The sequence below is a fragment of the Corvus kubaryi genome, unplaced genomic scaffold, assembly GCF_017639235.1.
Source record: "Corvus kubaryi isolate FWS band 111438036 unplaced genomic scaffold, C.kubaryi_AGA036_p1.0 37396, whole genome shotgun sequence".
Classification (NCBI taxonomy): Eukaryota; Metazoa; Chordata; class Aves; order Passeriformes; family Corvidae; genus Corvus; species Corvus kubaryi.
The window spans coordinates 24,285,132-24,297,879 of record NW_024581135.1 but is presented as its reverse complement, the minus strand read 5'-3'; the positions used below and the strand labels follow the sequence as shown (position 1 = coordinate 24,297,879).

Genomic DNA, 12,748 nt, shown 5'->3' with positions numbered 1-12,748 from the left:
TATACTAAAAATACATCAAATGTCAAATATTCTTCAGAAATATAAATGTGCTGATTTCTCCAGGGATATTTGATAATAGTGTTAGACTAGTACAGATTTAAGTGGACTGTAACATAGGTTTTCGTTTAGGAAATAAAGCCAGTTTACAGCCTTTGACCTATGCCCAGTCTCATCTGTGGTTCAGTTTTGCAAGATAACTTGCTCAAATCCTTTCCTCCACACAAGTCCTGCTCTTCCAAATTAAGTTTCTGATTTTTGGCTGTTGTCTCACTGTCAGAAATTTTCATAATTCTTGTTCATTCTGGTCTTCTTGTACTCCATGTTAAAGAGCCTTCCTAGTCTGGTAATTCTATGCCTCTGAAAAATAGGAATGTTTCTGCTGTTCTTTCAGTAAACTGGGGAAGGATGAGGGGTGCATTTTAATTTTTTTTACCCCAGCTGAAAAATCTCAAAAAATATACTGTAAGCCAGATGAGCTGCTGAAACTGAGCACAAATACACTATGCTCATTGTTCACCAATAATTTATGTGATTCTTCTGATATGCTTCCTATTAGGCATCTTCCTATAATCCCTCAGATAGTATTAAATTTATGTGGGGATTCTTTTGAACTATACCATACTCAGGCTTTCCTTAATCATCCGTGTTTCAGAAAGGCAGCACTAGAGAAACAGATCTATGTAATCAAATAATGCCTGCAATTCAATTGGTACCACTTTCAAGAAAATATTTTGAAAGGGTGGCGTGTTTTGCATGTATGCAGGTCATCCTAGCTCTGGGGTTTCTTGCATAACTGAATGAAGGAAAACTTGATATCTGACTAAATAAGGGATTTGGTTCCTGGAAACCCCAGCAGTCTGAGTGATAAGAGCAAATAACTGCAAGAAAAAGATTTATAGAAGTGTGGAATGGAAGCGTTGAGTCTGTTTAAAGAGAATATTTAGTTACATGTTTCTTCTAAATAAACTGATGGCCTCTAATTCACTTTTGTTGAAGTTTCTTTTTAATACTTCTTCTGGTTTGCAAGAGCTATATATAACTTTTCTAGCTTTTTGAACTGCTAACAACTGTGAAAGCTGGCTTGCAATCCAATCTTGTATAATACTTTTACTGCTATGACTTTGTTACCCTGTCTTCAACAGAAATATGGATGTCTACATAGAAGGAATTAATTCTCTTCAATAAAGGAATTAATTCTCTTTAATGCTTTTCTTGTGCTGGAACAGCATGATGAGCATGTGTACAGGGCATTCATTGACATCCGTTCACCACATCATTGCTATTGAGCATCATTTACTTTTGCATGTAAATATCAAAACACTTCTTGTACCATTTTGGGGGACACATCAATAGACCAGTGGTGTTCTCAGTTATAGCAGCAACCCTGCTGCCATTTCTGTCAGTTGCTGTTTTAGATGTCTTCTTGGGATTTTATGGCTCATTGATTACACTTAAATCCACCACAGCTCTGACAACTTAGTAGAAAAATAATTTCTTGTCTCCAGTTGAATAACTTGCATTTTATTTCTTTTACCTTCTGGAACATGAGCAGTGGGAGAGAGAGAAGATATCTGCTGTGCACAGCTTCCCCTTGGTCTCAGTCCGTCTGCCAGAGAAGACATTTAGTGATGTGCTGAATCGGTACTATAGTCAACCTCCGCTCCTCTAAAATCAAGTTTTGTTTGCTGTTCGCCTGTCAGTACTCTTCTTATTAGGTCTGAGGTCTTGTTGGTTACCTTGTATTAATTTTTTGTAGGAAACTTTTGGACACTGAAGATGAACTCTCTGACATCCAGTCGGATTCAGTCCCACTGGAGGTGCGGGACTGGTTAGCTTCTACATTCACAAGAGAAATGGGAATAGTGAAGAGGAGACCTGAGGAAAAGCCCAAATTCCGGAGCATTGTGCACGCTGTACAGGCTGGGATCTTTGTAGAGAGGTGAGGGCTTTGTTTTCTTGTTACAACAAGTCCTGCATTTAACCACAGTGCCTGTCATTGGAGATCCTTTAAACGGTGGGATGAACCTGAAGCAAATCTTTGAGCCAGAAGTTATGCTTCAATTTCTGCAGCCACTCTATTTTTCTATACAGAATTCCAGATGAAATCTCTAAATTTGTAAAATCTCCTAGGCCTTGAAAAATTCTGGGGATGAACTAAATGGCTTTGTAACTTCTACACTAAATTGTACTGAAGGCTGTTGTAACATTAAAGAGTAACATACCTGCAAAGGGGTTTTTCTCACAACGTCATAAAAGATTACATAAATCTTTGGGGCCAGACCCTTAGATAGATTCTTCTTATTTCACGAACTGTGAAAGACAAAAAAAGATAAACTGTTCCAGTATGTTTTTAAAGGAGTGCTATTTCTTAATATTTTATTTGTTCTTTTAGGATGTACCGAAAAACTTCAAGCATGGTTGGTTTGGCTTATCCAGCAGAAGTCATAGTCACATTTAAGGTGAAAGAAGTTTAATCGTTGTGGAATTTGAATGTATTTGCACTTATGTTTAGTGACTTCTAAGGTCAGATGAATATTTTTCTTCTGAACGTACCCTAGCCATAGTTAGTACTACAGAACTGAGCACACAGAGCAGAGAAAATAATAGTTAAAATTCAAAAACAACATATGATTCTGATTAATTGTGATTTAATTTAGATTGCATTAGAGCAATAGAATGAAGTTTGTATAGAAATTCTTAGAGAAATGTGAGACAGTTTTATCAGCTCCCAGTGGTATCGTAATCAGCGTCTCAGACAGCAGCATTTGTTTCTTTTTTAGGAAAGAAAAAGGAGATAGTATTGGGATAGAGCTAACAAAAGAAGCTGAAGCTTATGGAACAAGTACAGTATTTGCTGTAAATTTAAGGTATTACTCTAGTTCAGCCAAAAGATGATCTTTTATAGTAAGCTGAGTTCCGATGTCTATGAATGCAATTAAAAACTGGTATTTCTTGAAAATGAAGTACCTCAACTTTTTCCTTGAAAGCCAAACACTGTTATTCTTAAATTGCTTTATGGTTAATGACATCAGTGTTAATGACATTGCACAATAGCCTGTTTGAAGGGTGGTATTCAGATTATCTCCATAAGGTTCTATAGACAATTTGTACTGAGAAAGCTAAACTTGAAAGATTAAGACCTTTGATGCAAAGCATGCAAAGTTGATTCAGTCATGTTGCAAGTATTTTATTCATAACTGACACAATTGTTTTCATCATTAATATTGAAGTAGCCATTAATGTGTTATCTACATTAGGAGTTTGAAAGAGTTGGACAGCAAAACCACCAAACTCTCCCTCTTCCCTCTGAAAAACTCCAAAGTATCTTCTCCAGTGATTAAATGGAAAACTAGCTAAACGGATGGAAATGTAATGTTTTTGGGTTGTTGGGGGTATTTTTTTATTTTTGTGTTTTTTTCTTTTTCCCTCCTCTACAGGATGTCGATAAGTGGTCTTTTGACGTATTTGCCCTAAATGAAGCGAGTGGAGAGCACAGTCTGAAATTTATGATGTATGAGCTGTTAACCCGATATGACCTTTTGAGCCGTTTCAAGGTCAGGAACTAACCATGAATAAAAATATATATGCAAGAATACATGTGTCAAATTTAAAATACAAGAAACCCAGCATTGAAATGTTTTTCTTTTATTGTACAATGCAGTGCAGAATTTCAAAGAATATGGCAAATATCGTAATATGCCAATAGTTCTACCAAATGAGACTTCACCCAGAACATGCAAATTTTTCTGCAACCCAAAAAATGGAGAGCTGTGTATATATACCCTTGTCATGTCATTTGTGTCACACAAATAGATTATGTATACAGGCTATTTACTCAACAGGCCTGAATCAGTCTCCCAGCTTTACGGACCAAACATTACTAACAAGGCAGAAAACCCTAGTTAGTCCTAAATACCTTTTTCATGGTCTAGATCTTAGTATGTTGATCACCACTGTGCAGGGGCTTCAGCTGAATCTTCCTCTCCTAAACAATCTGGGGGGATATATAAAGAGAAAAATTGCTTTTCCAAGGTGTTTGTAGGGTTTTGCAATACAATATGGAGTCCTTACAGACAACTTTGAAAGGCTGAGATAAAAAATGGATCACAATAATAAATTTATCATTATTATAGTACCAAATGAAAGTTTTCAAAAGTTTCAAAATCTCTTCACTGAGAAAACTCAGTGTTTCTTTTGAAGAGGCTGTCTCACCCTGAAATTCTTTGAATATTTTAATTTTAGGCTGGTAACCCAGCTTTTTCCAACAGGTTTTATGTACTTGAAGTCAGAACCACACCAGGGCTGCCATTTTAACATAGACATGAAGTACACAATGCTAATGGCAGAGTGGGCTTAAGCCCATTCTCAGTCCCATTGTTTGCATTGCAGGGTTTTTAAATAAAGAAAAAATTATTAAGGGAAATGTAATTTCATTAAATGGGTGATGTGGTTTATCCCCAGGCAGCAAATAAGCACCACACAGTCACTTCTCACTCCTCTCCCCAGCAGGATGGGGGGAAGAGAATTGGAGGCGTAAAAGTGAGAAAACTTGTGGGTTGAGATATGTACAGTTTAATAATGATGGTGATAATAATAATATAGAAAATTAATATCTAAGAGAGAAATAAAACCCAAGAAGAAATGATGGAAATGCAGACAATTGCTCAGCAGCAGCTGAGCGGTGCCCAGGCAGGCCCCAGGCAGCAGCCCCCACCCAGGCTCCCCCAGGCGGGTGTTGCTGACCATGGGGCCGTAGGGAGCATTGTCCCTTGGGTCAGCGGGGCCAGCTGTCCCGGCTGTGTCCCTTCCCAACTTCTTGTGCACCCCAGGCTACCCAGTGGTGGGTGGGATGGGGAGCAGAAAAGGCCTTGACTCTGTGCAATCACTGCTCAGCAGTAACTAAAACATCCTGGAGTTATCAGCTCTGTTTACAGCACAAATCCAAAACATTGACCCATACCAACTACTATGAAGACTATTAACTCCGTCCCTGCCAAAACCAGCACAATGCAAAAATAAGTGGGACCAGATTGTACCTGTACTTCACATGTTGCCTGGAGGAAGGAAAGTCATACTATGAGATTAAAGCAAACCTTGTCTCAAGCAAGGCAAAACTGGTGAAGAAAAGGAGATAATCCTGTTGTTAGACTCCTATCTGTCATGCCTGTATTGTATGTGCAATCTATGCATTCCTGGTGCAGACAGACACATCTTGAAAACCATTTGGTTGATAGCTCTACAGTGTCTTGTGCATGGTGTATGTAGAGAGATATAACATCTACAGAAATTGTGTGGAGACTTACTGGTGCATGTATGATATCAGACCTTTATATTTAAAATTTTTCTTTTTTTGTTTGCTCACTAGATTCTATGGTATATTATATGTAATTCATTCATTGCATGCTTGACTTTGCAGCTGTTGCAGGAAAAATCCAATTATTTTAATGTTTTCTTCTCTGTAGATCCCTGTTCCCAATCTTATTTCTTTTGCTGAAGCTCTTGAAGTTGGTTACAGCAAATACAAAAATCCCTATCACAATCTGATCCATGCAGCTGATGTTACTCAAACTGTGCATTACATAATGATTCACACTGGCATCATGGTAAGAGAAGTACTGTGAAGTTCAATTTACTTCTTTTCTCAGACTCTGCTGCTTTGAATAAATGCGTACATGTGTCTTTTCTAGAGGAAAAAGCTCAGCTGAAAATTTTGCAGAGAGAGATTCAAAACTACTATTCAGGCTGTGAACTTTATTTCATTTTTACAGTTCTTCCAGGCTAAACTTCTCTCGATGCAGAGGGAACGAGGAAGAAAAAAATAATCCTTAAATCATTTTTGCTTTTCATCGCCTGGAATTAGGTATTTTATATCATATTTACTGAGATAGATTTGCAGGAGTGGGCAGGTGAGAATTTTTTACTTTCACATCAGAGCATGGGAGGTGTGATCAGGCAAGGAAGCTTTAGTATCTGCAGAGGTCCTGGCTGTTGAAAGATGTACTGAATCAGTTCAGGCTTAGAATATCATCATGGAATGGCTTGGGTTGGAAGGGACCTTAAAGACAACTCAGTTCCAACTGCCCTGCCATAGGCAAGGACGCCTTCCACTAGACCAGGCTGCTCACAGCCCCATCCAGCCTGGCCTTGAACTCTGAAACTGCTTTTTCCTTTAGTTTTTAACCTTCTTTAGGACCACTCTTGCATACTCCATATGCCTATAGTAGGCAGGCTATTGCAATTGCCTTGAAATATCACAATATTTTAAATTATTTATTTGGGAACTGAAATTAATCTGTGAAAGCATTTTTATTTCTAAACACCTTAAATTTAATACCAGCAGTGGAAGTCTCCTCACTATCAGCTTGCTAGGCAAAAGTAAATACTGCCTAAAAGAAAATGGGCATTGCTGTCAATGGCTTTTTGATCATTTGTCTTCACTCTGAATACAGTTGTTTAAAAAACTCCCAATGAACAAAAAACAACAAATGAAACAGCTGGGAAGAAATAGTGTCTGATTTCTGTTTGCAGAGCTATGAAACAAGTCCAGAAGACTTTGGAAAGAAAAAATTTAGAGGTGACTCTGGATGTTTTTGCACCTGTATACACAATAAATGACAGTCAATAACTTATGTTAAGCCTTTTCTCACTTAAAATGCCTTTGGCTTCAGGGTGGGCAAGGAAAGGTTCCCAGGAATTACACATTTTTATTCTACTGTTTGAAGGAAGCATTTTGCTTCTATGTATCCAGTGTTTAAAGCTGTATGTTAACTCCAATACTACTTAAGTGTAGCCCAGTGTCTTCACCAGCCAAGATTCCTTTTTTAGATTGAGAAGTTTTCTTGAGAAAGGACTTCCATATCAGACTGAAGCAGAGGCTAGACAGTTCTTGCCAAGAGGGGTCCAAACCAAAGTTTTTGTATATAATATTCACCGATAAAAATAATATTTTAGTAAAAGAAAATTCTTGAAGATATTAGATTGCTGTTGCTATGCTACCCTTGTCTTCTACCGTAAGATTAACTGCACGAGTTAAGTGATATGAGCCATGTCTTGGTTGCACGTATACACCTGGATCAGGAACTTAACAGGAGGAAAATCCTTTTGTCTCATCATAACCATTCCTCTGGCCCATTGTATCTGTGCCACTCTGCCCTTCAAAAAAGGCAATAGCATTCAGATTTTCCTTCTGATGCCAGGACAAGGTTCCAAATTCCAGAGCTATCCTATTAATTTTGGGATGTTTAGCCGTTGATTAAACCACTTTGAAAGACACTTTGTTTATCTCTGAACACTGAATGAAGGAATCCGTTTCATATTTGAATATCTGCTATTTCACTGGCTGCACGTGAGTGTGAGAAAGGCCTTTCCAGCATGAGTTTTACAGTATTGGCATCTTAACCTTCTAACTGCCTTTGAGGTGGTTTGGACAACTATTTTCAAAAAGGTTAAGGCTTTACTGCTGCAAAATCTCATTAATGTTGCAACACTGCTACAAAATATTTCTGTAAAATTAGTCCAGGTTTAATTCACATTTTAATTGCCAAATTATGATATTGAATTGTGATATTTCCCTGCCCATAGCAGGGGAGATTGGAACCAGATGATCTTTAAGGTCTCTTCTAACCCTAACCATTCTATGTTTCTATGGTTCTATGATACTGGAAAGTTCTTGGAAAGATATCTAACTAGGACAACACTTAGTCAAGGGTGCCTTCAAACAGATGTACTTGCCAGGCAGAAGGAACATTTATGGAAATCAGTGTTTGAAAGAGGGCCTAGTGATTCTGCAGCTTGCAAAGTATTTCTCTCCCAAATGTCACTTGCAATTTGAGAAAGCATCAGTATCATGAAAATGTTCTATTTAACTTGCTGGATTTTTTTTCCCTGTTGCCTCGTTAACCCTCCAGTACCCGACTCAGTAACAATTTGGCGTTTGCTTCTCAAGCCAATAGTTTTCAGAGCATGTCCATTGTAATACTTTTATTTTTTAACTCTCCTGTATCTCTGATAAATACTTGGATTAGAGTAAATCTGATGAGATTCTAGATCAAATTCCTGTGGGGTTTTTTTTTGAAGATTGGTTTGCACTTTGAAGTTTTTGTGCTTTCATTGTCTCTTAAGGACCTGATACTGATTCCAAATCTTGCAAAGGGTTGCTATCTTCCTTGTTTATTTCTGAAACACATACTGAAGCAAATGTTTCCAAGACCTGGGGTTTAGGAAATCTTTTGCATGGTTCCTGTTGTTGAGGTCATATGTTTTGTACCTTTTACAGGAAGCTGGAAAACACCCGTATTTCCACATTTGCCAAAAAAATTTGGCTAATCAGAGCTTATGCTTCTCCACAAGCCCCTAGAGAGATTTTGGTGAAGAATAACACATATTCAGAGCTCCTGTTAAAGAAATAAAATAATCATTATATTTTTCAAAAGTTGCTGTCTATCTTAAGAGAGAAGATCCGGCCACCTCAAATCAATGTTAGAATATTAGATATCACAGATGGCAGACAGTCTATTAATCCTCCCAAGAGATTAAATCCTAGATGACGTAACTGAAATGTATAACTCAAGGTTACGTTTATGAAGTTTTCATCTTTATAAAGGTTTAAGAATCCAAGTCCCAGGGAATACATCTTGTAAAGAACTTTTGAGTCATCGATCATCTTCCCACCATCCCTTTTCTCCTCCCACGTACCTGTATTGCTCAAAGAAAAGGAAAAAATGTCTTTACTGCCAATAAGTGCATTGTGAGACTCCATTTCTTACTCAGTTTTTAATCCATCATCACTAACAAAAAAGTAGTTTCAACTATTATTATTCAACTATTATTCAATTATTATTATTCAACTATTTCAACTATTCGAACTTGTAAGTTGAAATGTATCTATTTACATGTAAGCAACACAAAGTACTTCAATAGAAGTTGCAATTTATGTTATCTATTACAAATACGAGATGCAGTATCTTTCAGGAGGGAAGCAGGTTTCAGCTCTTCTCAGTCTTGCAGACCCCCAGATATTCGTTTTTCCCTCTCCCTTTCAGAAACACACTTATTAACTGTCTCTCTAAGAGTTTTTTTCTACTCCCTTATAAATTCTTTAGCTGAAGGAGTTCTCTGGTTTGATTACTGATCCCAATTTTGACTGTACAGCTAGTGTGTGTGGAATACTTGCTCTTCTATGTATGACTGTATGAAGTCTCTGCATAGCCCATGGATATTGTTTGTGAGGAATGTTCTTCTGCCTGTGAATGCATTGTCTAGAAATTATTTTATTTGCTACAAAAGCTGACCTTTGAAAAGTCATCTTAAAGAAAAGTTTATGTTCAGCTTTCATTACTAATAATTTCTGTGTTTCTGTTCTATTTGGTATGTTGAAAACATTGTGAAAGCCAGGACTGGTCATGGCCTGGTTTCTTGTGACACACAATATGATGAAGGTCATTGTTTCCATTTTTAGAACTGCTTACAGTACATTCTCATTCCTCTGTCTGTGACCTTTCTAGACCTATACTGCTTCTCCAACAGCCAGTACTTGTTCCTCAGCAGCCTTACTTTGTCACTGAATGACCTACTTAATTATTCTCACATTGCTTATGAATCTTGACTGTTTCCTTTCTTCTTATTTGAAAGAATAACAACTATTGGCAACTTGTACTACATCTGACAGCTTATACATTTCATATCCATTCTTGCACACGTATGTGCATATTCAGATGCATGAAGTTGAGATCATTCTTTGATCCTTTAGTACAGAAGCTTACTTGTATGCCAGAAACATCTGAAATATGTGAGGAAATGCTTGACTGGCACTTGACTGAATCAGTCCTATGATTGTGGGGGTTAATTATCATATGATTTTTCTACCCCCATCTTTAGATGGAGTAAATTTTCTCCTCAAGGACTTTTTATCATTCAAGAAAGAGAACTTGAAAGAAGATAATAGAGGTTATTTTACAAACTGAGCAATACTGAACGGCTTCATTTAGCAAGAGTTATGAAAGGGCTCAAAACTCAGGGTCTGCATTATTTTGTATACACGACCTACATTACCTTTTGTTCTGTGTAACTTTATACTAGCCTTGTGCACTTTTTTTTTTTTTTTTTGCATCAGTACAAAGTATGATAAAATTTAGAAGAGAAAAATCTCCCACGGGCTTAATTTTAGTGCTATGTACACTAAAATATAGATAATGCTAATTTTGTACCTTCAATTTATTATTAACTGTATCTATAGTTTACTAAAAGAAAAATTATAACCTAAACTTCATATTAGGCTTTTTTAGATTAATATACTGTAATTTGGCAAGTGCCATGGGTGGCTAACAGATTAGATACTCAAAGTAGTTGCAGAGTAAACTGTGTAATTCTTTTGATAACTTCATATATTTTTGGCTGCCAATATTTACTTTGCTAGTGACCATAAGGATGTTAACTTGCTCTCAGAGAAATTGTAAGTACAAAGACTTGTTTAATTGTATAATAGTCAAGTGCTTTGGATATACAGCTATCTGGAGTAAGACAAGAGGAAAGTTTATGTAAATTGAAGGTAATGCAAAATATATTCAGCACTGTAGGGTTTAATCTGACTTCAGCTATCATCAAAAATGTGACTATGATTTGTTTTTCATTTACCAGCACTGGCTCACAGAACTGGAAATTTTAGCAATGATCTTTGCAGCTGCCGTCCATGATTATGAACATACTGGGACCACGAACAATTTTCATATTCAGACAAGGTAAGTGAAGTGGTCTCCTAAGAGTCACATCTGGAGTTTGCAGTTCATTGAGATCCTTGCTGAACTGTTTCATAACTCTTATTACTAAAGCCAGGAGGTAGCCATGTCAATCCTGATTTTACAAATTGCTTCCTTGACTTCTGTACAGTTAATGGGATCACTCACATGATCAAAAACTGTAGAAAAGTAATGAGATAGCTCCATAATGTCTGAAATAATTCCGTTTTGGGGCTGATATATCAAGAGAAACTTCAAAAAGGTCCAGAACATGCAGAGGATGGACTTGAAACCGCCTCACCCCTCTGCTCACTTAAATTCTGATACTACTGACTCAAAAACTTCTTCCACTGTATCCCCATAAAAATGCCTTGTCACTTACAGCAATATGCTTACATTTTGTTTCACTTTGTGTATTAAATTTAGAGGGTCTTGGTGCAGAGGGAGAAACTTTCAAGTACAGCTTTAGAAATACCTAGCACGAGCCCTTTCCCAGCATGTTTTGAAAGCAGATACAAAAAGGAAATCCAGAAAGGAGTCCAGTTTGAAAGTTAGGCTAACTGCATTCTCCTGCAGGTGTAGCATATCACTCTAGCTGCTGGTCCTGTAGAAGAGCATATACTTCTCTCCCTTAAAATATTTTCAGCTTATCAAAGGAAAATCCCTGACCAATCCATTACTGAGTGAAAAATGGTACATTTGATACTTAACCTAGTACAAACAACCTTATTTTTATCTTACACTAAGCTATACTTTGTTTTTAGTATCCTCAGATGAGGAGTTAGCTTTAGCTGCTCTTTAAAAAAACAATCAGCATAGCACTGGCATATTCTAACAAAACAGCTCAGTGCTAGAAATATTATTACTTTGAACAGAATTGTCCTCACACTCACCTATATGGATAAATTCCCCAATGGTTCAATGGTTACATTTAAATTTAATCTATAACATAGTTGTTCTCCAAGATGTGGCCTTCAATAATGAAAAAATGCTAGATTTGCAGCTGAAATAAGGACACAATTCTTTTCTCCCTCAGCATAGTCTGGCTAAAAATAAACTTCAGTTTGTAGTTCCAAGTTTATATTAGTTTTCTATTTTTGTCCTTAATATTTTGCTCTGAAGTATTGCAAGAGTGGAAAACTAATTAAGCTGATAGTTTTAAATTTTACTCAGGCATATTTGCAAACAGGTATTTGTTATGTGATGTAGCTCATTCTTCTCTCCTCATGTAACTTGGCCCTGATGTGCCATCCCAGACTGTGATTCCAAGCTTCTTTTGCCTGAGGAAAACTGATGGAATGAATGGCTGCCAAAATCATAGGAAATCTTAGCACTGCTTAAGCCTAGTCATAAGTAGCTATGTTGATCAAAGTGTGCTTCATAAACATATGTGATTGCCATAACAGATTTTCCCATGATTTTAGTTAGATTATGGTTGTAAACATATTGATTATTTAGGGTGGTTATGGTTCGTTCCTCTAACATTCCCAATCCTATTTAAATTATTTAGGTTCCTTGGTACCATACATGACAATATGTACTGTTGCTCAACAGAGCAAGGGGTTGAATTTAGTTTATTTATGTCAGAGTAAGCTGCACTGCTAAATCAACACACCTTTCTTCTAGTACAGACTTGTCAGTGGACCAAATTGAAATATTCAGGAATAGTTTTGTCAGAACAGAATTGTAGCAGAGAGGGGACTCCTGGGGTTGCCTAGCAGGTCAGATCAGGTCTTGGGGAAACAAATTCCCCAAGAATTAATGGTGTTTGAAGCTAAGTATGATAAATCCATGCCACATCAAAATTTGTGAATATCTCAGTGTAATTTTGGAATTGTACATTAGTCTTTGATTAGGAAGGAAAGGATACTGTTAAGTGTGCTAACATTATGTTATGGGTCTTTCTTTAGTAAGCACTTGAGTGCAATCAAATTGCAGCTTAACATCTCTACCATCCCATTGTAATGAGGCTCAAGGTTTCTGTGTTTTTCTGAGAAAAGATGGTGGCTGTTTAA

At 36.9% G+C, this 12,748-nt stretch overlaps 1 protein-coding gene across 7 annotated transcripts in view; it reads left to right on the top strand.

Moving 5' to 3' along the window:
* Positions 1-12,748, top strand: part of PDE1A (phosphodiesterase 1A) — a 179,202-nt gene that overhangs the window by 132,851 nt on the left and 33,603 nt on the right. For all 7 annotated transcript variants that reach the window (XM_042040479.1, XM_042040480.1, XM_042040478.1 and 4 more), the window contains 5 exons: positions 1,757-1,939; positions 2,393-2,459; positions 3,438-3,554; positions 5,463-5,603; positions 10,636-10,736. In XM_042040479.1, coding sequence (XP_041896413.1) covers positions 1,757-1,939; positions 2,393-2,459; positions 3,438-3,554; positions 5,463-5,603; positions 10,636-10,736 — 609 coding nt within the window. The remainder of the gene's footprint in view (positions 1-1,756; positions 1,940-2,392; positions 2,460-3,437; positions 3,555-5,462; positions 5,604-10,635; positions 10,737-12,748) is intronic.